This window comes from Mustela lutreola, chromosome X (genome assembly GCF_030435805.1).
Source record: "Mustela lutreola isolate mMusLut2 chromosome X, mMusLut2.pri, whole genome shotgun sequence".
Taxonomy (NCBI): Eukaryota; Metazoa; Chordata; class Mammalia; order Carnivora; family Mustelidae; genus Mustela; species Mustela lutreola.
In genome coordinates this window covers 117,561,106-117,586,581 of record NC_081308.1, presented here as the reverse complement: position 1 = coordinate 117,586,581, position 25,476 = coordinate 117,561,106, and the positions used below count along the sequence as shown (strand labels likewise).

Here is a 25,476-nt window from a genome sequence, read left to right as displayed (position 1 = left end):
GCCACTCTTAAAAGGACTCCTTTTTTTAACCTCTCCCTTTGCTGCAACAGACTCTCTGCTCTTAGCACTCTGAACTTGTCAGTGACCTTCCCGTGAGCCTCTCTGAATTGCATCAGGCAGGGCAGCAATAGCCAGTGTTCTGGAAGGAGCCGGACCATGCATCTGAACAGAACCAAGGATGCTTTCCATGTTGTTTTCCACTTCTTTGCTCAGTATTTCCAGTATTTTTTTGACGACAACAAACACTTTATTTTCCATCCCCAAATTATGGCCACTTTGGACCCCATTTTCTCTTCACTACAAAGAGGCAGAAGGCAGGCTGCTAGGCTACACCATGACCAACTGAAACAACTTATTTCATGAAGGCAAGAGCCCAATTACAGCATCTGTAAAATAACCACTGGGTACTTTGATTTCCTTCTGACAGCTCTGACCAACAGGCTGCAAATACAGAATTAAATGGAAAGAAAATCAGAACTAAATGTACTAGCTATGAATAAACTCAGCTCTTACCTGGATGGTACATGGGAAATTGTAGCCATTCCTTGCCCTTCTCTCTGTTCCAAAATAATGCAAAACAAAAGTACATCATCACTGAAATCTTGAAACAAACATCACATTTGAGTACAGGGTTTATTGTCAACAACGGCGATCATAATTATGCTTTACATTTACGTAACTCGTTTTTGTCATTTGCAAATCAGACTCAGAAAACTCAAGCATCTAGTCCTCGCCTCACCCCTGTAGTGTGAGCAATGCAGGGATTATCACCCCATTTCCTAGATGGGGAAGCTAAGTCTCAGAGAAGTTCAATCATCTAACCAGTATCACACAGCTGATGAGTCAGAACTGAGAGCAGTCTGAGCCTTCTGGATCTGTACCCTAACATGGTGATGACAAGGAAACATTATCGAGCTTTTACTTATCATTCCATTCCATCTTTTCAACAGCCCTATGAGGAATGATAATATTGTCATCCCCATCCCCATTTCCTCAGATGAGGAAACTGAGGCACAGAGAGTTTAATTAGGTTGCCCAATGTCTCCCAGTCAGGAAGTGGAAGAACAGGAGTTCCAATGCAGGCAGCCTGATTCTGGGGACCTCACTGTCACCAAAAGGCTTTTGACACCTATTATTTGAGAGGGATTTTACTTAGGTCCTGTAATCTATCATTTATTAAATTAAGAAATTCAGACTCAGAGGCGTCTGGGTGGCTCAGTGGATTAAAGCCTCTGCCTTCGGCTCAGGTCATGATCCCAGAGTCCTGGGATCAAGCCCCACATCGGGCTCTCTGTTCAGTGGGGGAACTGTTTCCCCACCTCTCTCTCCCTGTCTGCCTCTCTGCCTACTTGTGATCTCTGTCTGTCAAATAAATAAAGTCTTCAAAAAAAAAAAAAAAAAAGAAAGAAAGAAATTCAGACTCAACTCTTTCCAGAAAGCATTTTAAATCATGGTAGATAATTTGGAAGGCACTGTGGTCTTGATTGTACTTCGTAGAATCAAAATATTTCCCTCATATTTAAATACCTTACAAGGTCTGTGCTTGCTGATCCTTTCAGAGTCATGGTAAAGCTTGGAGGCACTGGAATAAGGACTGAGTATTGGGGCAAGGATGGTGGGAGATAGTTTGGTCACACCCTGATTTCAAATCTATAGAGATAAAGAGGGGATTGATTATATGAATGCCAGTCTTGCAAAAAATGTGTCATTCTTGGAAGAACTGGGCTTCTTTCCAAGAAGTCTATAACCAAGACACTTCATTTGCCATTGACAATACCCAAGTCATTCCACTCTCCCATAGCCCACAAAATGTGCCTCCAAAAGTCCCCACAGAGACCTCAGAAAAATCAGAGGATGGTTTTCCTACTGGCTTCTAGTGCAGATGCCAAAGAAGGTAATGTAAGTTGACCCTCGATGACCACAGTTGAGCTTGGCCTGGTGTCCACTTAGGTAGGAGCACTATTTTACTCACATCTACTCAGGTATTAGAAGAGTCACAAGTAGATTCATTCTGAAAAATTACTTACTATAGTTTGGTCCATGGTAATTTCTCCTTCAGAAGTGCCTCTGTACCAAAAGCATAAAAAATTTATAAATATGAAATATGGTGCCCACTACAGTAGGACAAAATCTCGGAAGAAAGACAACTGTGAGGCAGAACAGTGGAACTCCCCAGGTTGGATTTCAAATACTAGGGCTCTAAGGAGACACTTCAGAAGCCTGGTCATTATCTATGTACCCAAATAGTGATAAGTCATTGAGTAACCCCGCTTCCAGGAATCTATCCCATAATAGTACAGCAAGAGTGCATACAAACATATGGACAAGGGTGGAAATAATGGAAAGGTCCATCACTAGGTAATTGGTAAATACACCATGGCACACCCATGCAAAAGAATTCTATGTGGTCATTAAAATGAATAAGCTAATGGGGCGCCTGGGTGGCTCAGTGGGTTAAGCCGCTGCCTTCGGCTCAGGTCATGATCTCAGGGTCCTGGGATCGAGTCCCGCATCGGGCTCTCTGCTCAGCAGGGAGCCTGCTTCCTTCTCTCTCTCTCTGCCTGCCTCTCAATGTACTTGTAATTTCTCTCTGTCAAATAAATAAATAAAATCTTTAAAAAAAAAATAAAAAAAAAAAAAATAAAATAAAATGAATAAGCTAAATTTGTACGTATTGGCCTGAAAAGATATACATGGTGTATTTTCGAGGCATGAACCAGAGTTCTTTGAGAGGGTGGGGGAAAGCATGTATTTTCTTTGTCGTCCGCTCCTTGATACTACTCAATGCCGGCCCTTGGCAATGTAATCACCGCTCCAACTTTGTGTCCTAGGTGACTCTTAGACTAGTCCGTGTTCCTCAATTTAAACATTTCAAGTTCTCTTTGGAATTTCTAACTCTTGAAAGTGCTTTATTGGAAAATAAAGAGTCTTCACCATTGGCCATCCCTCTCCTTACATACTTTTAAGGAAGGATTTTTTCCCCCCAAAATCACAGAATCATAGCATTTTAAAGCTAAGAGGGGCATTAAAGGTAATTGAATCCAATTCAACCATTTCCCCAATTTATTTCCTTCTGTTTTGTTCTCCCATTGGCTTTACATCCTACAATGATGATAGAATTACTTCCTTATTCCAAAGAGAAGGTACACTCAGAAGGGAAGATGCAACTTAAAATGCAGTCCCTAAATCTCAGACAGGAAAAAAAAGAAAAGAAAAAAAAAAGAAATTCCCCCTGGATAGGAACATTCCCAGAATCCCTCAAACTGCCTTTGACCCACAATAAATGACACTCACATACCTGGTTTTAGTTTGAATAGCCAGATTAGCAAGAGCAAATTCACTGTCCTGAAATATAGAATTCAACTGTAAAAGATAAAACATATCAGGTTTAGTATTCTCACTCCTCTATCTTAATCCAGGAAATTTACCAGAGACGATGTCATCATTGAGCTGCATTTATAATTTGGGTTGGTTCAACATTTCCATCTGCTTCACTCAGTTTTTCTATTTGGGAGCTGAATTGTGTCCCCCCCCCCCCAAATTCGTATATTGAAGTCTGAACGCCCTAATGACTATATTGGGAAGTAGGGCCTTTAAAGGAGGAAATTGATGCTAAATATGGTCAAAAGGGTGGAACCCTAATTTGATAGGATTGGTGTTCCTGTAAGAAGAGAAGGAGACCCCAGATATCTCTTTCTTTCTCTGGTATGTGTGTGTGTGTGTGTGCGCGCACGTGCGGGTGCTATGTGAGGACCCAGAGAGAAGTTGGTCCATCTGCAAGCCAAGGAGAGAGTCCTCAGGAGAAACCAATGCCTCGATCTTAGACTTCCAGCCTCTAAAACTGTAAGAAAAGAGATGTCTGTTGTTCATGTCCCCCAGTGCATCCTATTTTGTTATGGCGGACCTAGTGAACAAATACACCCCCCAACTTTCAAGTGCTTATAATCATGTCATATACACTTGCAAAGAAATGCTGATGGACCAAGAGAGGAAACAGACATGATCTTTTACTGTTGGTGGGATGCAAGTTGGTATCATCTGTCTGGGAGGCCACTTAGCTCTAGTTATTAAAATGTGAAATGATCATGTCATTTGATCCAACAATTCCAGTTCTGGGAATTTATCTTCTAGAAAAACTCAAGTATCCCCCAAATTTATTGCAAGGGCATTAATGTCAGCATTGTTTCTAAATAGGGAAAAAAATAAAAGCAACCTATATGTCCACCAATGGATGTCTGTATTTAAATATATATATATTACTTTATAACCATCTAGTGAAATCCTTGTTATCTTTAAAGTATATGAGGTAGATCGATTCTGTGGCAGGAATATGCTCAAAGATATATGGTTACGTGAGAAAAAGCAAGCTGCAGAACAGCACAATGGTATGAGTCCAGTTATTTTTGTCAAAGAACATACTTGCATCAGTGTTATCACAGGTAGAAAAAAATCTGAACAAATATACCTCAGACTGTTAAGAGGAGTCAATACAGGGAGAAGACATTTACTTTTTGAGTTTCAGATTTCAGAGTCTGAACTTTTATACAGAGGGTATGTACAACTCCTATAATCAGAAAAATGTGAGGATCAATAAAACATTTCTTGTGTAGGAGAGAAAACAGTTAAAATGCAAAAAATGAACATATGTAAATATAATAGCATAGACTGTGTTATCTCCGCTCTCCTACTTTTCTCCAAATAGGAAAAATTTGGCAAAGGCCCAGAATTTGTGTCAGTGGAGGGAAATGTACAGTTCTAAACAAATTAAAATAATAACATCCCATAAAAGCTTTCAGCATTGGCGCGATGAAAGAGAGACCACATACATCTTTACGGTGTTACTCACAGAGTGGATAAATTTTCAGCAAAAAAAATCAAAACCAATTAGGTGTGAAATGTATTGTGGGTAGAAAAAAAGTAGAGCCTAGTTTTTCATCTGCTCAGTCCCTGATATAGATATATTCACATATTTTATATGTACCATAAATATTTAAAAGATTATTTTACCCAATTTTCTGCAAATTCATTTACAACACTGATAACAGGGATCCTTGGCTCTTCATCAAACACAGAGAAGCTCATTTCAATATTGTAGAAGGAAACTGTAATTAAAAATGAGATAAATTTCATTCACTTAGTTCAAGAAATTTAACTTCCATAAATTTGGTGAAAATTGCTTGTCATTTTAAAGAGACTAACAATGAAATCTCATTCCTAAATTTTGCTTAATTTAACTCCAAGGTCAAGAACCAGCACTTTGGGCTCCATATCCAAAAGCAAAACTGATGTACTATTACATTTTTGCTTTAATTATTTGGGCAGTTTCCTGACAGCTACACAGTTGACAGGCGTTCTGCAAATCCCCCAAATCCTCAGTTTTCATTAGCCAACACATTTCCTAGTCCATTTCGTGGTCAAGCTGAACATTATCTCACAAGATCATTTGCCCTGAGAAAATATTTATTTCTTCCTGTGACTTTCCTTCTGCTTCAGGTTTTTCTCTCTTTTCTTCCTTCTCTTGTCTGGTCCTGTCAGATTTCAATTTTGGAATGTTAGAAGTTGAAAGGACATCCAATATTGGAATGACATGGAAGGTAAACACTCCCCAGCCATGGATAAGCTTTCCAAGCCGGCTGGAGGTGGAGAATGTAGAAACTTGAGGCCTACGAGGCATTCAAACAAACAGGCTAGAGTATCTCCTGGTGTTTGTTGGTATGTAGTCATCATGTCAGACCTAAGGCCATGTAGTTCAATACTGGGAGAGACAGAAGTTCCTGATCCATGTTCACACTGGCAGAGACAGAGTATCGGGAACAAAATGGGTAAAAAGTGTGTTTAGAAATGTCACCATGAGGGAGCCTGCGTGACTCAGTTGGTTAAGCGACTGCCTTCAGCTCTGGTCATGATTCCGCAGTCCCAGAATCAAGTCCCACAACCAGCTCCCTGCTCAGTGGGGAGTCTGCTTCTCCCTCTGACCCTCTCCCCTCTCATGCTCTCTCTCATTCTCTCTCTCAAATAAATAAATAAATAAAATCTTAAAAAAAAAAAAGAGGGGCGCTTGGGTGGCTCAGTCAATAAGCGTCTGCCTTCGGCTCAGGTCATGATCCCGGGGTCAAGGGATTGAGCTCTGCATTGGGCTCTCTGCTTGGCAGGAAGCCCGCTTCTCCCTCTCCCACTCCCCTTGCTTGTGTTCCCTCTTTCACTGTGTCTCTGTCAAATGAATAATTAAATCTTTAAAGAAAAGAAAAGAAATGTCACCGTGAATGAAAAGATACATTTACATAATATTTCAATAAAGCAAAGCGAAGCAAGATGGCTAGAGAAGTCTGTGTTTGGACAGGGTATCCCCTGCACCCACTGTCTGAAGGAGAGAGGCAACATCTATACCATTCCTTATCTTTTTCTGCCTTCAGAGAAATAGCTGCCTTAGAGAACACGTGACCCATTGTGCATGCGTTCTGCAGTCAAATGCTCTACCACTGAGCTATAACCCCATGTGCATGTGTTCTGTTAGCGATGCGGACTCCTATTGCAGAACAATAGGAGTGGCAGTAAGGGAAGTCACTGTTTCCATAAGCAGAAAAGAAGATGTGGACTCCAGCCGGGCTGTCTCAGAAGAGGAAGAGAGTACTGAAGACACAGACGCTGTGGAAGGATGCGTTACTCCAGTGGATGTGAGTGGAAATAAACCTGTGGTAGCAGTAAGTGTAGTGGTAGTTATATTTGGAAGGGGGTCCAGCGTGGGCTTAGGAAGAACTAAAGAAGGGGACACTGATGCAGCTGGGATTCTGCTCCAAGCAGACGTTCCCATGGGGCTAGGTGGAAGCTCAGAACTGATAGATAGAGTGTGGTGTGTAGCAGGAGGCGACCTACTCATTCTGCTAAAGGGTAGAGGTTGAGACACGGTCCTGGAGTTGGCAGTCACAGAGGTTCTGGAAGATGCCTCAGGGGATTTGGAAATATATGCACCATCAGCTGTGATTTTTATAGATATGGGGAGAGAAACTGGGAAGCCAGTAGTGATACTGCTCACTGTAGGTTCAAGAGTGGTTTGGGTGAGTGCAGTGCTTATGGCAGCAATAGGTAGTGTTGTAAAGTTAGTGAATGAGCGTGCTGGCATGGTGTCAGAAGTCAGAAAGGAGGACTTTGACACCTCTACTGGAGAAGAAGTTACAGTGTGAGGGGTACCAGATACAGTTGCCGGTAGAGAAGCCGGAGGGAGAACAGGTAAAATCCAAGCCAGTGTAGATGAAATAGCAGCCTCTGAAAGTACAGATCCTGAAGTGGCACCGGAAGGAGTCCATGCGAGTGTGTTCCCAGGAGTCATAAGTGTAGCTGTCTTCTCAAGTGTGTGCTTAATGTCAGCCAAAGTGATAGGAGTAGATCTTGAAGATGTTGGTGATGAAGGGCTGTCAGACATCCCCGAGGTAGGAAGAATTCCTGACATGGAAATTGATGACTTTGCCGTAACATCTCCAGACACAAGACCAGTCTGAGAGGGTGTGGATGTTGACAAAGACCCAGGAACTAGGTATGGAGTCTCTGTTTCCACCTTACGGGGTGTAGATATATGAGTACTGGTGGAAATTGGAAATTGAGAACCTTTAGCTGTGGGTGTGTTCCAGGAAGTCATAAGCAGAGATTGGGTGTTACCAGATGTGATCCTTGTTCCCAGAACTGGAAATTCAACCATTTGGGTTGTAAGAGGGAAAAAAGTCTCTGAAGTGGAGAGCTTGGCTTTAGTACTACGAGGTGAAGAAAGAAATGATGTCAACGAAGGTGCCATTGTAATGGATGGAGTCCATGGAGGATGCGAAACAGGGGTATCCACAGATGTGGCTCCTTTTGTTAGTCCAGCTGCTGAAGCATTTTCTGACAAGGATGTCATCTTTTCTGTACTTGAAGAAAGGTAGGTGGTCGCTTTTACCCTTTCTGTGGGGCCAGAAGTGCTCTTAAGGCTCGTCAGAGATGGGGAAACCTGAATATTCAGTGAAGTATGGAGATTATCTGATGGAGTAGATGAAAGCACACTTTCAAGGGCAGCAGTTCTGGAATAAGTATCTGTGAGAGCAGTTACTGTACTACTGCCTCTGGGAGTAAAGGATCCATTCATAGTCCCAGATAATATGCCCAGAGCTGTGGTCTCATCTCTTTGTGATGACTGTTGAGTTGTTGATTGAAATGGTGAAAATGTGGTTGTTTGAATGGAAGAAATAGCTTCAGTGTTCCTAGAACCGAGCTCTACTCGTAGAGCAGTGGTGCCTATGGATGGAGTCGCTATCCCCGCCATAACAGTGGTTGGAATGGTTTTCACAGAGGGAAAATTTGACTGTGTCAGAGAGGAAAAGGATGTAGGTGTGATCCTGGAGGACACCTCTGTCATTCCTGAAGTAATGGAAGCAGAAGAAGATGGTGCGCTTTTTGAAGTAGGCCCAGGTGCAACATCCAGTGTCAATGTTAGGGTCGTCATAGTCCTAGGGGCAGTTGAGGACAATAATGAAGACAATGGTCCAACTCTTGTGGAAGTGTCAAAAGAAACAGCTGGAGGTAAGAAAGCAGAGCCATTAACTGACATTGAGGGCATCTCAGACATGGGCCCAGAAGTGGCTGAAGAGGAACTTTTCAAAGAATCTGGATGTGTTGTTTTAGAAGATTTCATTATTGGTATCGTGGGAGTGTCAGAAACTCTTTTGGAGCTGAAGGCAGCGATACTAACCGGCAGTGAGGACATCTGATAGATAGGAGTGAACGTCGCCACAGAGGTTTTCCCATGAAGTGTCGTAGGTGCATTTGGAGCAGACGGGGCTGTAGTGATCCCATCAGTGGAGATGACTATAAAATCAGCACTAGATGGTCCAGTTGTGGAAAGAGACAGGAACTCAGGGGAGGTATGTGTGCTTTCAGAAATGGGAGAGGCAACTGAAGTCATCTTAGTTGGAGTCTTAGGGGAAAGCAAGTATGAAAGAGTTGTGTTGACATTTACAGGATTGGACATTCTAGTTGTCCTGGAAGTTACGGTGTCTACAAATGAAGTATCCTGGTGATTTGAGAAAGGGTGAGTCACAGAGGTGGCACTCACTATCATTTTCTCAGTCCTGGGTGTATATACTGAAAGGGCACTGATGCCTTCTTTTTCAGGAGATAGAAATCTGGTAATTGTCAGAGATTGTGAAGGGAGGGCTGTTTTCCCAAGACTGGTAGACATTTCTGGAATGTGAGCATCTACTGTGTGACTTGAGATAGAAGTAGGTGTAGTCTGTATAGTCCCAGAAGTGGGAGAAGAAGCTAAAATCCTGTCAGGTGGAGTTGCAAGTGGAAGCTCTGAAGGTGAATGTGTTTGGTGACTGGAAATTGTTGGGCTCTCAGCAAATCCCGTATCTGTTGTTTTCAAGGATGAAGTACTCTGGGAGTCTGAAACAAAAGGATTCTGTGATGGGGACATTTCTGTCACCTTCATAGTTCTCGAGGTGTTTCCCAGGAGTGTGGTCATCTGCTCTTTGTCAGAAGATAAGGCAGAAACGTCAGTCACTAATAGGGTGGGGACCAGTGTGTTTCCAAGACCTGTTGAAGATTGAGAAATGGGACCATCTACTGTAAGCTTATTGGCAGAGGTGTGTGAAGATACGGTCTCATCAACAACAGAAGTTTCTGTGGAGCCAGGAGCCAAGCTAACAACAGCCCCGCTGTTGCTGAAAGTGTACGGAAGGCTGAGAGCATGGGTAGAGGTCTCCTTCCCTTGTGATATGGGGTGGGTTGCTACTGGTGTAAACATAGTTGAGGTCACATGGGTAGGGGACACAACAGGAATGTTGTCCGGAAGAGATTTAGAGCAGACAAGAGTGGGTGTAAATGGGGTTACTGTGTCAGCTGAGGTGAAGAGAAAGGTGGTCTCAGCCTTAGTTGCCACAGGAGTGGGATGTCTCCATGAGGGGACTGGAGTCTCTGTCAGAGAGGGAACTGTCATGGGTGTCATCCTGACAGAGAACGCTGTGGCTTCTGAAGTGGTGGGAATTGACTGTCTGTGGGTAGGCACAGGATCGCTGGTTGTTGAAGCAGTCTGATCCAATGGTGACGCTGAGGTTGTGGTCACCGTAACTGATGGGACAGGGGCTGCTGAGGAATGGGTAGCAGTAGGCTGTGGAGGCAAGATGCCAGCAGACAAGGACATAGCTGTAGGGACAGTAGCAAAACTGGTCCCCGATATCCTTGTGGTAGAAGCGCCCAGGGGCTCAGGGAATGTCTGTGTGCTTCCAGAAATGGGAGATAGAGTTGGATTTCCCTCAGGTGGAGTTTCTGAAGTCCAACATGCTTTGTGGGTGTGGACGGAATTAAAGATTTCTGTGGTTCCATCATATGGGCTCTTATGTGTGGTTTTCATCGATTTTGTGGAAAGCCAACTTCCTCTCACCTCAGTGGTTGCAGTTTTAGTATCCAACGGGGTGGTCAACTTTTCTACGTCAGGAAAAGGGGAAACGGTGACAGAAGCTGTTACCATTTGTGCAGATTCATCTGCTGCTTCCAGCCTTGTTGCAAATGGGGAAAGCTCAGTGGTCACTGCTATAGTTGATTTTCCCTCAAGATAACGGGAAGTTGTTTCTGTCCTTGTCGCAGGACCATTACATCCTTGTATTGTTGCAGACTCTGGTACAAGAGTTGTCTCTCCAAATGCAACTGTGGCATTTGTCTCTGTTAGCGTGGTCTCAGAAGTGCTCTCCTCAGTAGAGACATTTGGTTCAGTGTTAGCAAGGGTAGATATTATATCTACTGGTGGAACAAATGTCTCCCTCGGTGTTGAAAGAGGCTTGCTTTCACCTGCTGTGGGCAGAGACGTAGTTTTTAGTCGTAAGGTGTTAAGTTTAAACTCAGGCAATTTGGTTATAGATGTCATTCCCGAAACTGTGGAAAAATTAACAAACCATGAAGTCATCAATGTGGATAGAGCTGTCGTGTGTCTGTCTGTACTAGCACCAGCAGTAATACTAGCATCAGTGATTGTGGCAGCCTCGCTTTTTGAGGGGCCTTCTGGTGGGATAATAGCAGTACTAGTAGGGGATGAATGTCCTGCATTAGAATGGCTCCTGTAGAAGGCTGATGTCTGCAGGGTCTGGTCTGGCCTGGGAGTCCACGTGGTTTCATTGGTAGAGAACAGATGGGCACCATCATGAGTTATCCATGTGGGACCAGACTCAGATGCCTTAAACGTGGAAGTTGACCTAGTGGAATTCAAAAGAAGCATGTTTCCACCACCTGTGGGTGTGTTGTGGGTATATACTGGCCCAGGTGTTATGGGGGGAAGAAGAGTGTCAGCCACCACTGGTGCAAGTGTGACCCCAAGAGTCAAGGCTGTATGTGTAGTCTCAGTGTCAACTGGCTGTGCACTCTGAGCTCTGGCGAATGGGGAGGATGTCCTGAAAGAAAGGGCCACAGAAGAGGCCCTTTTTGGTATGTAGGTAGAGACTAGATCCTCCATTCTGGATGAAGAGACATCCTGGAAATTCGTAGATGTCAATTCTGTTTCAGCCGTGAGCATAGGCATCACCTCAGTAGGCCTAGTTGGGAGAATTTTTGATGCTGGAGATGCTATTTCCATGTCAGTTGTTGCCAACGTGGGTGCTGTCTGATTTCTAGGAAATACGGAATCCACTGGAGCAACCGTGGAGTTGAGCACAGACTTGGGTGGGAATGTCGATGCAGTCCCAACGTGAGTAGTTGTAGCTGAAGTCTCTTCCACTGAACACCAAGGTACTGTTCCACCAGCTGTAGAGGCAAGAAGTTCCTGGCTAGCTGTGGAGATTGAAAGTACATCAATACCTGGGGATTCATGTTTGGGCCAAGATATTGTAGATACGGGTTTTGACTCAGCAGAGGAGAATGAAGGTGTTGTCTTCATAATGGTTGACTGAGATCCAGTCACTGAAGTTTTGGATATAATTGAATTCTTGGTCAGTCCAGAAGTGTATAGAAAATTCGTAGCTGTAGTTGGATGGAAAGTCTCAGTAGCAATGGGTTCAGCCACTTTTGTTGTCCTTATGCTCTCTGAAGATGGAGACTTAGTTATTTTCATGGAATTGTTAGTAGTGCCTATGGAGGTGCTCTTGGTAGGCAGAGGGACAGCTGCTGAAGTAGACAAAATGTGCGCCTTGAATCTGGTTGTCTCAGCTATGGGTGTCTTTAAAAATTTTGGTACAGTCATTGTTTTCAGAGGTGGAGATGTTGTATTGGAATATGCTATGGTTGTATAATCAGTTGCAAACACAGGCATGCTTTTAAACGTCACTGTAGAAGAATATATTGTCTCTTGTGGTTTTAGTCCAGTAACTTGGGATGGAGTTGTCAAATCTATTTGTTGTGGAAGAGTTGTGCTCATTTCTTGAATTGTTATATTTTCAGAAACAACTGAAAATCAGAAAGCATGTGTTACTTTGGATTTGGCTTTAGAAATCAGAGACAATTCTGTTAGAGCTCTATAATTTTTTCTCATGTTTTTAAGAGGAGATAAGTATCAGATATAATCAAGCCACTTGATTACTTGGTTTTTCTTAAGATGATTTTCTACTTTCTAAAATCTCTATATGGTTCTCAAAATGCCTTCATTATGTAACAAGTAGAAGGACATCCATTTCAGGGTTGCCTGGGTGGCTCAGTTGGTTGTGTCCAACTCTTGATTTCAGCTCAGTTCATGATCTCATGGTCATGAGATCGAGCCCCACATTGGGCTCAGTGCTATTCATAGAGCCTGCTTAAGATTCTCTCTCTCTCTCTCCTCTGCCCCTTCCCAACCCCGCTGGTATACTTGCTTCCTCTCTCTCTCTTTCTCAAAAAAAAAAAAAAAAAAAAAAGAATTTCATATACAGGATGGGTAGGAACAGAAAGACAGTGAAAGCTAGGAAACTTTTCATTCCCACCAACTCTGGACCAGCACAACTCTCCATCACCTCCGTACCTGCATATGAGCAGTCAAGTACTGCTGGACATGGTCACACAAGGGGATGAACTAGTACTTCTATCAATTCATCATCACCAAACCCAAATAAGCCTTTCACACTGCTCAGTCTACTTTACTCTGGTCAATTTTGCTACTGTTCTGTGCAGTAACCATTTAAAACCTTCCTCACTGGAGTGCTTGGGAGGCTCAGTCGGTTAAGCATCTGCCTTTGGCTCAGGTCAAGATCCCAGGGTCTTGGGATCAAGTCCTGCATTGGGCTCTCTGCTCAGTGGAGAGCCTGCTTCTCCCTCTCCTGCTGCCCCTTCCCCTGTTTGTGCTCTCTCTCTCTTTCGTCAAATAAATAAATAAAATGTTAAAAAAAATAAATACATAAAATAAAACCTTCCTCATTATCGAACTCTGCCCCCACATGTTTATTAAGTACCTGTGCCCCTTCCTTCATAGAAAAACATAACTGGTCAGAAACTCAGCACCACCTCATTTAGCCCTCATCAGAAGTTATCTCTCCTTTCCCTAAGGAGCATTTCCTTCCTGATTTAAAATATCTTCCAATCTCTTCCAACATAAAAATAAAAGCCTCACATCTCTCTGCAGGTACTGCCCTATCTCCCTCCTCCCCATCACATCACTTTAAGAAAGGTTATCTATCCTGACTCTCTCCACCCTCCTCAGCCCCATTCTTTAGCCCACATTAGTCTGGGTTTTGTCTTCATTCCTCTGCACAGCACCCACTAAGGCCACCAATGGCCTCCCTGAGAACACATACTTCTCAAGTCTTCATCTTACTTGATCTCTCAACAGCTTCTGATAATGTCGACCATTCTGTCCTTCTTAAAATGCTCTTTTCATTGATTTCCATGACATAACATGTTCTTGCGCTTTCTCCTAACCCTCCAGGCACTCCTATTCTATGTCCTTTGCAGATCCATCCTATTTAATCCAGTCATTAAGTAATAGAGTTCTTCAAGCCTTGGTCCCAGCACCTCTTCTCTCCTTACCCTGTGGTTCCTCCATACACCTCCATATTCGAGTTTACACCTGCACACAAATGAAAGTCAAAGCTATATCTCTAGACCAGATCTCTATTCTGAACTCCACAACTGCTTACTTGACATCTCTTGGATATCTCATTAACCCCTCAAACTCTATCATATGCCTCAATTTGAACACATTGTCTTCTCTCCAAACTGGGTCCTCTCAGTACTCTCTCAGTGAATGGCATGATCATACATTCAATTATGCAAGCCAAAACCCTCTCCCTTGGTCTCCTTCCATTTCTCTCTCACCTGCCATAGCCAACCCATAATTTTGCTCTATGACTCTTATCTCCTAAATAGCTCTTGACTCTGTTTCTCTCCATCTTGATCACTTACCACCCTCACCAAACCACCATCAGTCTCTTCACCTAAACTCTGCAATAGCCTCCCAACTGAACCCTCTGCCTTTACTCTTGGCCCCCTGCAATCTGTTCCATAGTTCCATCAGGATGATCTTTTTGAAATACTAATTTGATCACGTCTCTCTCTCTCTCTCTCTCTCTCTCTCTCTCTCTCACACACACACACACACACACACAAACTTAGCTCCCTTTAGTGCCCTTCCATTACTCCTAGGATTTAAAAAAAAGTGTGTTTCTTAATAGAGCTTATAAAGCTATGCGCAGTTTGCTCCCTACCCAACCTGTCCAGCCTCACTCTGTGTGAGAAGCTTTCTCTCTTGTTTCTTGGACTCCATCCTACCAGTCTTATTTTAATCCTCCAATACTTGATGTTCTCTTGCCCACCACAGGAACACTACCTCCCTGTTACCTGTACTGGGAGTGTGCTTCCCATCTCTCTTGATCTGATTAACTTCTCATCCTTCAGAGTTCAGCTCATGCATTGCTTCCTCAAGGAGGCTGCTACCTTCCTTAGCTTCCATGACTAGGTCAAACCAATCTATTCTAGGCTGTTGGGACACCCCACACCTCTTCTTCAGAGTAGTTGTCACTGCTGCAGGTTTATATCAGTGCATGCTTATTCCCGGCTGTCCTCCTCACTACGCCGTATGCGCAGGGCCTGGCACGGCACATGGGAGATGTCCCGCAAAATTTGCAGGCTGACAGAATAAGGGGATGACGAGGACTTGGAATGAAAGAAGAGTAGTGTGGGGGATTCCTAAAGGAAGAAGCAACAGGTTATGGTAACAAAGAAGCTTACAAGATGAAGAAGACAAAGAAATCTCAGAGGACGCAAATTTTGCTTTTGGGCTACTTGGAGAAGGTTGATAATAGGAAATAGGGAAATTGGGAAGGTGGCCTCTTTCCGAAGAAAAATATGCACTTCTGACTTGGATAAGTGGAACTTAGGGTGATGGAACATCCAAGCGAAAATGGCACATAGTAAAATTCAAGACTGAGTCATAATTTTTCTCCAGTTCAGATCACCCAGAATGAAATCATGCATATTTACCATTGGGAAATTAGCATTTTGAATTTATCCACCTGGGAAGCATATTACTTATGATGTAGAAATAATTATGGTGGTAGACAATCTACTAACTTGTTTCACTGTCTTGAGCATTCAAATTGCTTTTAATTTGCATAGATAGAAATTCTGAGATGTGTGTAGGATGTTCTTTAGGATTTTGTGGTCATTATGAAGTGGGATGAATGACACTCAGAAGCCTGCAACTGACTGTATAGACAGAGTTGACAAAAGTCACACACGTATGAAGTCACAACACATGCATGAAAAGGGAAAAGTCAGAGTTAGTAGAAGTACTCTCCCACTTAATTTTACAACATCATTTCAATGATCAGAAGTCACATTCTGCTAGGCTTTACCAAGAAACTGCTATACTTCTGCAGCACAACATTTATGTCAAGACTTCTGCCTTCAAATGTGTCCATAACTACAAGTAGAGGGAGAATAGTCAGGATTTTGGTTTCCATTTTTGCAGAAGGCTTTACCACAGCCGACTGGCTTTGCAAATTTTTTAAAGGGTCACTTATACCACACTCGAGGAGTGTGGCATCCCAGCTCCTGAATCACTCTCCAAGAATACACTCATTCTCGCTCTTTTACAAGTGATTCATGATGGAGCTGCACTCACTTTTTAGGAAAACGATAAAATACCGAATACCACAGAAGTCCATCTTCTTTGATACAATATTCAAAGAGCACTGTTCCAGGAGTCTTAATGGGTAATGAGAAACTCAGAACACAGAGGCTGGGAGTTAGGTATGGTATTTGTACCTAAAGATGGCTGAGCTATAGATATTAATTGTAAGTAATTGTAAATGCTTCCAGTAAGCATTTGAAAAAGACGCATAAGGGGCGACTGGGTGTCTCAGTGGGTTAAAGCTGACCCGCTGCCTGCGGGTCAGGTCATGATCCCAGGGTCCTGGGATAGAGCCCCACATCGGGCTCTCTGCTCAGCAAGGTGCCTGCTTCCCTTCCTCTCTCTCTGCCTGCTTCTCTGTCTACTTGTGATCTCTCTCTGTCAAATAAATAAATAAAATCCTTAAAAAAAAAAAGAAAGAAAGAAAAAGACGCATAAAACTTAGGAAAGGAGGGGCATGCCTGGCTGGCTCAGTCAGTGTAGCGTGGGATTCCTCATTTCGGGGTTGTGAGTTTGAGCCCTACATTGGGTGTAGAGATTATTTTTTAAAAAGTCTTAAGGGACCCCTGGGTGGCTCAGTTCATTAAGCATCCAACCCTTGGTTTTAGCTCAGGTCATGATCTCAGGGTCATGAGAGTCAGCCTCTCATCAGGTTCTGCACTCAGCAAGGAGTCTGCTTGAGATTCTCTCCTCCCTCTCCCTCCCCTGGTCCCCTCCTCCCTCCTTCTCTCTCTCTCTCTCTCTCTATCTCTCTCTCTCTCTGTAAAATAAATAAATAAACAAAATTTTTTAAAACATAAATTTTTTTAAAAAATTTATTTGACACAGAGAGAGAGAGAGAGAGATCACAAGTAGGCAGAGAGGCAGGCAGAGAGAGAGGCAGAAGCAGGCTCCCTGCTTAGCAGGGAGCCTGATGTGGGGCTCGATCTCAGGACCCTGAGATCATGACCTGAGCCAAAGGCAGAGGCTTAACCCACTGAGCCATCCTGGTACCCCCCAAAATAAAATCTTAAAAAATACTTAGAAAAGAAAAAACAAATGAGTTGAACAAAAATTGCCAAGCAGGTAACAGTTTCAGTAGCAGGTGTCCCTTAGGAAATAGTGCAATTTACATTGCCTCACTTGAACCCAAAGCCTGGATTTCTCTATTTCAACAGCCCTCCCATTGAATCTTTCAGGTGAGAGGTTTTCTCCAGAAGGACTGGTGTACCAAATTTCTCCTCTAATGTCTTTTATTTTTATGATTTTGTTTACTTGACAGAGAGATAGAGAGCACAAGTAAGCAGAGCAGCAGGCAGAGGGAGAGGGAGAAACAGACTCCCCACTGAGCAAGAAGCCGAATGCGGGGCTGGATCCCAGGACCCTGGAATCATGACCTGAGCTGAAGGCAGAGGCTTAACCAACTGAGCCACCCAGGCGCCCCTCCTCTAATGTCTTTATTCACAAAGACTCCAGTCTTCCTTAATTAAAATCACAGAATCATAGAACTAACTCTTGGCAATTGTGTTCAATCCCTTCCTTTAGAGACTAGGCACAGAGAGGTACAGTGCCGACAGGATGAGATTTCCACAGATGAAACATGTAGAGAAGTAAGACATTGTGTGTCAGAGTTTTAATTTTCTAGCACCCATAAGGGCATGCCCTCAATTTATACAGAACCACCACAAACCTAGGAGAAAGAAGAGACTCTTCCTTAAAAAGAAAAGAAAAGAAAAGAAAAACTTAGATAATAAAAGCCAAGTTCTGCAAGTGCTGAACAGCTCAAGAATAAGCAATCACCCAAAACTACACGACATAAACCATAGAGAAGAGTATCACTGTGCTAAACTAAAATGTGAAGATTCCCTTGCAAGCCTGGGCATCAAAACCCAATGGGGATCCCAAATTACAGCCATGCCCTGAGACAACATCTGCCTTAAAGAGTCATCCATATCCCAAATAAAGTCAATCCAATCAAATGTCTGTACTTTTTAACCAAGACTTATAGGAATTAAAGATTCTTTCAAACCCCAAGTCTGGCAATTAATTACAATGGGTTAGGAAACACATTCGATTGATATGGAAAAAGCATTTGACAAAATCCGATGTACCTTCATGATAAAATCCCTTGGCAAGTTGGAAACCGAGGGTATTTATGTCAATTTGATAAAGAACATCCCCGAGAGGGACACCTGGGTGGCTTAGGGGGTTAAGCTGCTCAGCAGAGAGTCTGCTTCTGCCTCTCCCTCTGCCTCTCCCCCTCCCTGGGCTCTCTCTGTCGGTCTCTCTCTCTCTCTCTGTCAGATGAATAAGTAAAAAAAAAAAATCTTAAAAAAATAAAATGTACTTCTTTTAATGTGATATCTAATTAAATATAATAGATGCCATTAAACATAAGCATTTAGTATTATATAAAGATGTTATTTATTTATTTACTTATTTATTTAAGAGAGAGCAAGAGCAGGAGAACATAAAGTAGAGGGAGAGGCAGAGGGATAAGGAGAAGCAGGCTCATGAACTGAACCAAAGGCAGATGTTTAACTAATTGAACCACCCTGGTGCCCCACATTTACTATTATAAAATTCTTTATAAGTTTTGCTTAGATGAGGAGTGTCTGGGTGGCTCAGTGGGTTAAGCATCTGCCTTTGGCTCAGGTCATGATCTCAGGGTCCTGGGATCGAGTCCTGAATTGAGTTCTCTGCTCAGCAAGGAGCCTGCATCCCCCCCTCTCTCTCCCTGGCACTCTGCCTACTTGTGATCTCTCTCTCTCTGTCAAATAAATAAATAAAATCTTAAAAAAAAAAAAAAAGAACATCACCAAGAAACCTCCATTTAACATCAACGGGAGGTGGGCCGGGGCGTGGGTGGCTCCATCAGCTAGGCTGATTCTTGATTTTGGCTCACATCACGATGTCAGGGTCGGGCGATTGAGCCCTACGTCAGGCTCTGAACTCAGCGGGGAATCTGCTTGAGAGGTTCTCGCTCCCTCTCCCTCTGCCCCTCCCCTCACTTGTGCACATGATCTCTCCCCCCTCTCTCTCTCAAATAAATAAATAAATAGTTCTTTTAATAAAACCCATAAAATCAACCATAATGGTGAAAGACTGAATGTCTTCCCTCTAAGACAGGAAGCAAAGCAAGAATGTCCATTCTAACCACTTTTAGTCAACATAGTACTGCAAGTCAGAGGCATTCCAGTAAGGAAAGAAAAAGAAATAAAAGACAGTGCAATGGCCCTGGGCAGGCTCAGTCAGTAGAGCATGCAGCTCTTGATCTCAGGATTGTGAGTTTGAGTCCCATATTGAGGGCAGAGTTTATTTAATAAAAAAATTAAAAAAAAATCTTAAGCATTGCAGATGACATGATTGTCCATGTAGAAAATCCCAAGTAATCTTAAAAAAAAATCTGAAACTTAGAAGTGAGTTCAGCGAGGTTAGAGGGTACAAAATTAGCACTAAACAAAGTGTTCTTCGACTTGACACCAAAAGAAAAATTGATAAATTCAACTTCACCAAAACTAAAAGCTTTTGCTCAATGAAAGCCCATGTGAAAAGGCTTTTTAAGAGCAATCTGTAAACTAGGAGAGAATATTTGCAAAACATATATCCAACTAAGGACTAGAATATATAAAGACTTCTCAAGACTCAACAGTAAAACGAATGTAAATTTAAAAAACGTAGGTGGAGCACCTGGGTGGCTCAGTAGGTTAAGCATCTGCCTTCGGCTCAGGTCCTGCTCCTGAGTCCTGGGATGGAGCCCCACAACAGGCTCCCTGCTCAGTGGGGAGTCTATTTCTCTCTCTTCCACTCCCCCTGCTTGTGCTCTCTCTCTCTCTCTCTCTCTAATAAATAAATAAAATCTTTTTAAAAATGGGCAAAAGACACGAAGAGTTCACTGAAGAGGTTGTATAAATGGCAAATAATCATAGAAAAGGACGTCCAATGTCATTAGGTACCAGGGAGATGCCAATGAAAACCATAATGAAACCGCACTACACACTTAACAGAATGGCTAAAACAAAAAGTAGTGGCAACACCAAATGCTGGCAAGGATGGGAGAAACTGGATCACTCATCCATTGCTGGTGGAAATATTAAGAAGGTACAGCCACTTTGGAAAACAGCCTGAAAATTTTGTGCAAAACTAAGTGGGTGCGGTGCCTGGGTGACTCAGTCGGTTAAGCGTCTGCCTTCTGCTCAGGTCATGGTCCCAGAGTCCTGGGATCAAGCCCCGAATTGAGCTCCCTGCTCAGCAGGGAGCCTGCTTCTCCCTCTCCAACTCCCCCTGCTTGTGTTCCCTCTCTCGGTGTGTCTCTGTGTCAAATAAATAAATAAATAAAATCTTTAGAAATCTAAAACATAAAGTTTAAAAAAATAAAAATAAATGGGCAACTACCATACAGCTCAGCAATGGCACTCCTGGGCATTTATCCTGGAGAAATGAAAATTTGTGTTTACACTAAATCCTATACACAGAGACTCATAACAGGGTGTGGGTGTTTTTAGGGGGAGGGAGTGGCTACAGGCAAAAACTGGAATCAGTCCAAATGTCTTTCATCAGGTGAATGTTTAAGCACACTGTGGTACATCCATACCATGGAAGCTTGCTCCACAATGGAAAAGGAAAAACTATGGATACATATAAGCTGGGCAGATCTCAAGGGGGGAATGACGCTGAGTGAAAAAAGTTCAATGCCAAAAGGTTACCTACCATCTGATTTCATTTACTAACATTTTTGAAAATGACAGACTCCTACAAACGGCAGACAGATTAGTGGTTGTCAAGGGTTAGGGATGTGGAGAGCCGAGGGAGGTGGAGAGAAAGGACAGGAGGGAGGTAAGTGAGGGAGGTAAGTGAGGACCCTGAGATACTGAAAGTGTCCACTACCTTGACCATGTTGGTAGATGCACAAATCGACACAGGTGATAGAATTATATAGAACTCAATACACACACACACACACACACACACACACACACACACACGAGTCCAAGTAGAACTAGGGAAATCTGAATAAGATTAGTGAATTGTATCAACATCAATATTCTGGTCATTATACCAACAACTTTGTGAGATGTTAGTCTTGGGGGAAACTGCGCAAATTGTACAAGGGATCTCCAGCCACATATGAATCTACAATTCTCACAATTAAAAAAAGGCAAATGCAAAAACCCACGTCATGCACGTAGCTGAGTGATAACCGAATGTCCATCCCTACTGGAGGGACCACAGAAACCATGGAGTCAGGCCTCCATCGTTGAAGGGCTTGCAAACGTGTTTTGCCACATTCATTCTGTTCCCGTTTATGAACAAGTGATCATTTGCACAATTGATTTGCATGAGCTTTGCTATCTCTGTAGTTTAAAGTGGGGATAATCCATGCTAATTCACAGCGGCCTGTGGGCTTAATTGCCATTTGCTCCTTCACTCTAGACAAAATTGTATTATTGTAATCATTGGGAGCTGGAGAACAGAGGTATAGAGTCGCTGAATATTTATGAGGCATTTTGTTGCAGATGTACCTGCCAAGAGAATATTAACTAGAACATTTGCTAAGGTACCAAATTCTGCCTGTAATTTGGGTATATCACCTCATATTAAATCTTTGTGTTTTTCTAGCCTACATATTGCATCTGTTTTTTTTCTTTCAATCATGAGTGTGTTTATTAGATTTGTGAGATAATAGTGACCAGGAACCACCACAGACAGATCTGCCTGTGGGGTAGAAAAAATATGAAATGAGTATCTTTAAGATGATGAAAAAAAAAAAAATATATATATATATATGTGTATATATATATTTTTTTTTTTTCAAAATGGTGTCTGTGTTCAGTTTCCAGGCAAGGACATGAAAAATGAATTCTGAGATAGGGCTAGAGCTTCCATCTCTGAATCTATAGGAGAACGTCACTCTGTGCATGGGAATACAAATAAGAAGGTTCGAGCAAACTACAAACAGCTCTTGCTTATCTTTTGTGATAAAAACAAGGATAGCACAGAGAATTGATACACAAGGGCCAAACCAAATTGCCTTTTAGCTAATAGAGCCCACGACCATGGAACCTTTCCTATCAGAGCTGACAATTGCTTAGAGGGCTTCCTAGTGGGCCAAACAAAGGTCTTAGAAAGTGCATAAACTATATAATCAATTTCTGCATATTCGAAGAATGGTTAATTTATAAAGTGATTCAAAGTCACTGGAACACGAGATCAATTAATACCTCTTAGCAACTCAATACCTCCACAGATACAGGGACCCTGGGTTTTGATACAGTCCGGATTTCCCAGGGTGGACTCAGCTCATGTAATTTCATTCTTTCCAAAGGTGATTTCTCCAGTAGGTATCTAGGAGTCATTTCATCTGCATATCTTTGGGAAGACTCTTCATCTTCTTACATCCTCAAGTCCGAACAAATCCTTCGTTGGGCCATGTGTCTGAGCTAACATGAAGCAATTATGCTAAACATACTTGGAGAGGAATTTGAGCTTGTGATCTGTCCCTAATGGTCACTTCAAGAATTTCCTGTCACCATCCATTCCTTTTCAAAATACGACAGACTTTTGTCATGGCTAAAACCTGGAAACAGCTTAAAAGTCCTTCAAAGGGAGCTCAATGAATAAATTATAGGAGATCCCTACTCTGTCGTACTAATCAGCATCCCCCTCCCCAATAAGCAGGCAGCTCTATATTCTTTATTTTCTGATATGGGAGTGCCTCCAAAATATATAACTAAATGGATAAAAGAAGATGAAGACTATGAGCATATAATGATGATCCTAACTTTGAAAAAGAAAAACAAAGACTATATTCACGTAAACCCAAGTTTTCAGTTGTTCCTGCAAAGATAAGTAAGAAATTGTTAAAAATCGTCACTTTTAGGGAGAGGACTTAGGGTAAGGGCAATATTGATGAGAAAGGAGGCTTTTACTTTTAATTTCTATCTTTGTGCATTGTTCAAATTTTTACCAGCCTATCTACTACTTTTACTTTAAAAATAAATCCATTTTAATGAATAAAGTAATAAACTAGTAAAAGTGGTGACAGTTTAAATTGTAAAACTTCTATCTTTTGCCTTGAAATTCTACTCTTACAAACGTGTCCTATGAAAAAGCAAACCCACATATACCAAGATGTATGTACAAAGATATTTGTCACAGCATTATTTAAAACTATAAAAAAAAAACCTATAAAAAATCCTATTTAAAAAAAAAAACTTTAGGGGCGCCTGGGTGGCTCAGTGGGTTAAGCCGCTGCCTTCGGCTCAGGTCATGATCCCAGGGTCCTGGGATCGAGCCCCGCATTGGGCTCTCTGCTCAGCAGGGAGCCTGCTTCCTCCTCTCTCTCTGCCTGCCTCTCTGCCTGCTTATGATCTCTCTGTCAAATAAATAAATAAAATCTTAAAAAAAAAATAACTTTAATGCCCGTCAGTGGTGAGTTAAAGAAATCAGAGCACATCTGTAAAATGGGTATATGCAGCACTAAACATGCATGAGGTTGATCTAAATGAACTGATGTGCCCATGATAATATTAAGTTATAAAATACATCGAGTGTAAAACATTCTGTACGTACGTACATATTATTTTGGTTTTTTTAAAATCTTGTATATTGGCTTTTTTAAAAAAAGATTTTATTTATTTATTTGACAAACAGAGATCACAAGTAGGTAGAGAGGCAGGCAGAGACAGAGAGGGGGAAGCAGGCTCCCTGCTGAGCAGAGAGCCCAATGTGGGGCTCTATCCCAGGACCCTGGGATCATGACCTGAGCTGAAGACAGAGGTTTTAACCCACTGAGCCACCCAGGTGCCCCTTATTTTGTTTTTTTTAGGACTATACACATAGGTGAACACTTGTTATAAAGCCATTTAAAAAAATCTAAAAGAACAGACACCTCTGTGGAGAGGTTTTACTTCATAGTTCATGCACTTTGTATTGTTTGAGTTTATAATAAACTCCATATAATTAATAACCATAATGTATTGCACTCATGATTTTTTTTTAAGATTTTGTTTTTGGGGGGTGCCTGGGTGGCTCAGTGGGTTAAGCCTCTGCCTTTGGCTCAGGTTATGATCTCAGGGTCCTGGGATCGAGCACGGCATCAGGCTCTCTGCTCAGCAGGGAGCCTGCTTTCCCCCCTTTCTCTGCCTGTCTCTGCCTACGGGTGATCTCTCTCTCTCTCTCTCTGTGTCAAATAAATAAATAAAATATTTAAAAAAAGATTTTGTTTTTTGGGGGCACCCAGGTGGCTCAGTCAGCTCCAAGTCTGACTTTGGCTCAGGTCATGATCTCAGGATCCTGGAATTGAGAGCCTTCATTAAGATCCACACACAACGTGGGGGGGCGTTGCTTGCCCTTCTCTTGTTCCCTCTGCCCCTTCCCCCACTCATGAGTGCACACTCTTTCTCTCTCTTTCAAACAAATAAATATTTTTTAAAAAGATATTTTTCGGGGCACCTGGGTGGCTCAGTGGGTTAAGTCTCTGCCTTCAGCTCAGGTCATGATCTCAGGGTCCTGGGATCCAGGCCGAATCGGGCTCTCTGCTCAGCAGGGAGCCTGCTTCCCCTTCCCCCTCTGCCTGCCTCTCTGCCTACTTGTGATCTCTCTGTGTCAAATAAATAAATAAAATCTTTAAAAAAAAAAGATATTTTTCTTTTAAGTAGACTCCACGTCCAACGTGACGATTGAACTCATGACCCTGAGATCAAGAGTGACATGCCCCCTTGCCTGAGCTAGCCAGGCGTCTCTAAAGGTGTTGTTTTTAAGTCATCTCTACACCCAAAGTGTACACTGAACTTACAACCCTGAGTTCAAGAGTCCCATGCTCCACCAACTGAGCCAGCCAGGTTGCCTCCTGCATTTGTAATTTGTAAAAGTAAAGAAAAGATGCTTAAAAACACCTCCACAACTAAATCCCTAATGACTGGCAACTTTGCTGTTGTTATTATTTATTACTGTGTTGTTTAAATATTCCTGAGACATCGCCAACTCTTGTGAATACTTGTTTATTAAATCCAGGTAGGGTTCATGGTTTTCAGCAAATGTTCCCCAAAAGCCTTGTTCTCATGAATATATAAATATATACATATATAATTTATGGGTAAATAGATTTATTGAGATTTGTAACCTAGCAATGTGCTCATTAAAATTTATTCCTTAAAGGTCATAATCCTTCTGTAGACCATAAATACCAATTTATTAGGCAAAAGCTGAGCTAGCCGTGTTGTAATCAGTCGTATTTATTCATGTAAGTGTCCCCTCTCCCCCAGATGTCACACAGCCAGGGCAGAGGTAGAAGAAATTCTATGGTGTTACAGCTCCTTCAGTGGTGAGCAGGTAGAAGTGAAAAGAGCACAAGCTTTGCAACCGGATAACTTTTTGCTCAAATCCTGGCCCCACTGTTTATTTAATAGGTGACATTAAGCAGTTTTTTCTAACCTCTTTGAGCCTCT

At 42.3% G+C, this 25,476-nt stretch overlaps 1 protein-coding gene across 1 annotated transcript in view; it reads right to left on the bottom strand.

Moving 5' to 3' along the window:
* ADGRG4 (adhesion G protein-coupled receptor G4) overlaps positions 1–25,476 on the bottom strand; it is a 96,696-nt gene that overhangs the window by 56,326 nt on the left and 14,894 nt on the right. The window contains 5 exon segments of the mRNA XM_059156850.1: positions 514–574; positions 2,036–2,067; positions 3,299–3,363; positions 5,008–5,133; positions 6,539–12,396. Coding sequence (XP_059012833.1) covers positions 514–574; positions 2,036–2,067; positions 3,299–3,363; positions 5,008–5,133; positions 6,539–12,396 — 6,142 coding nt within the window.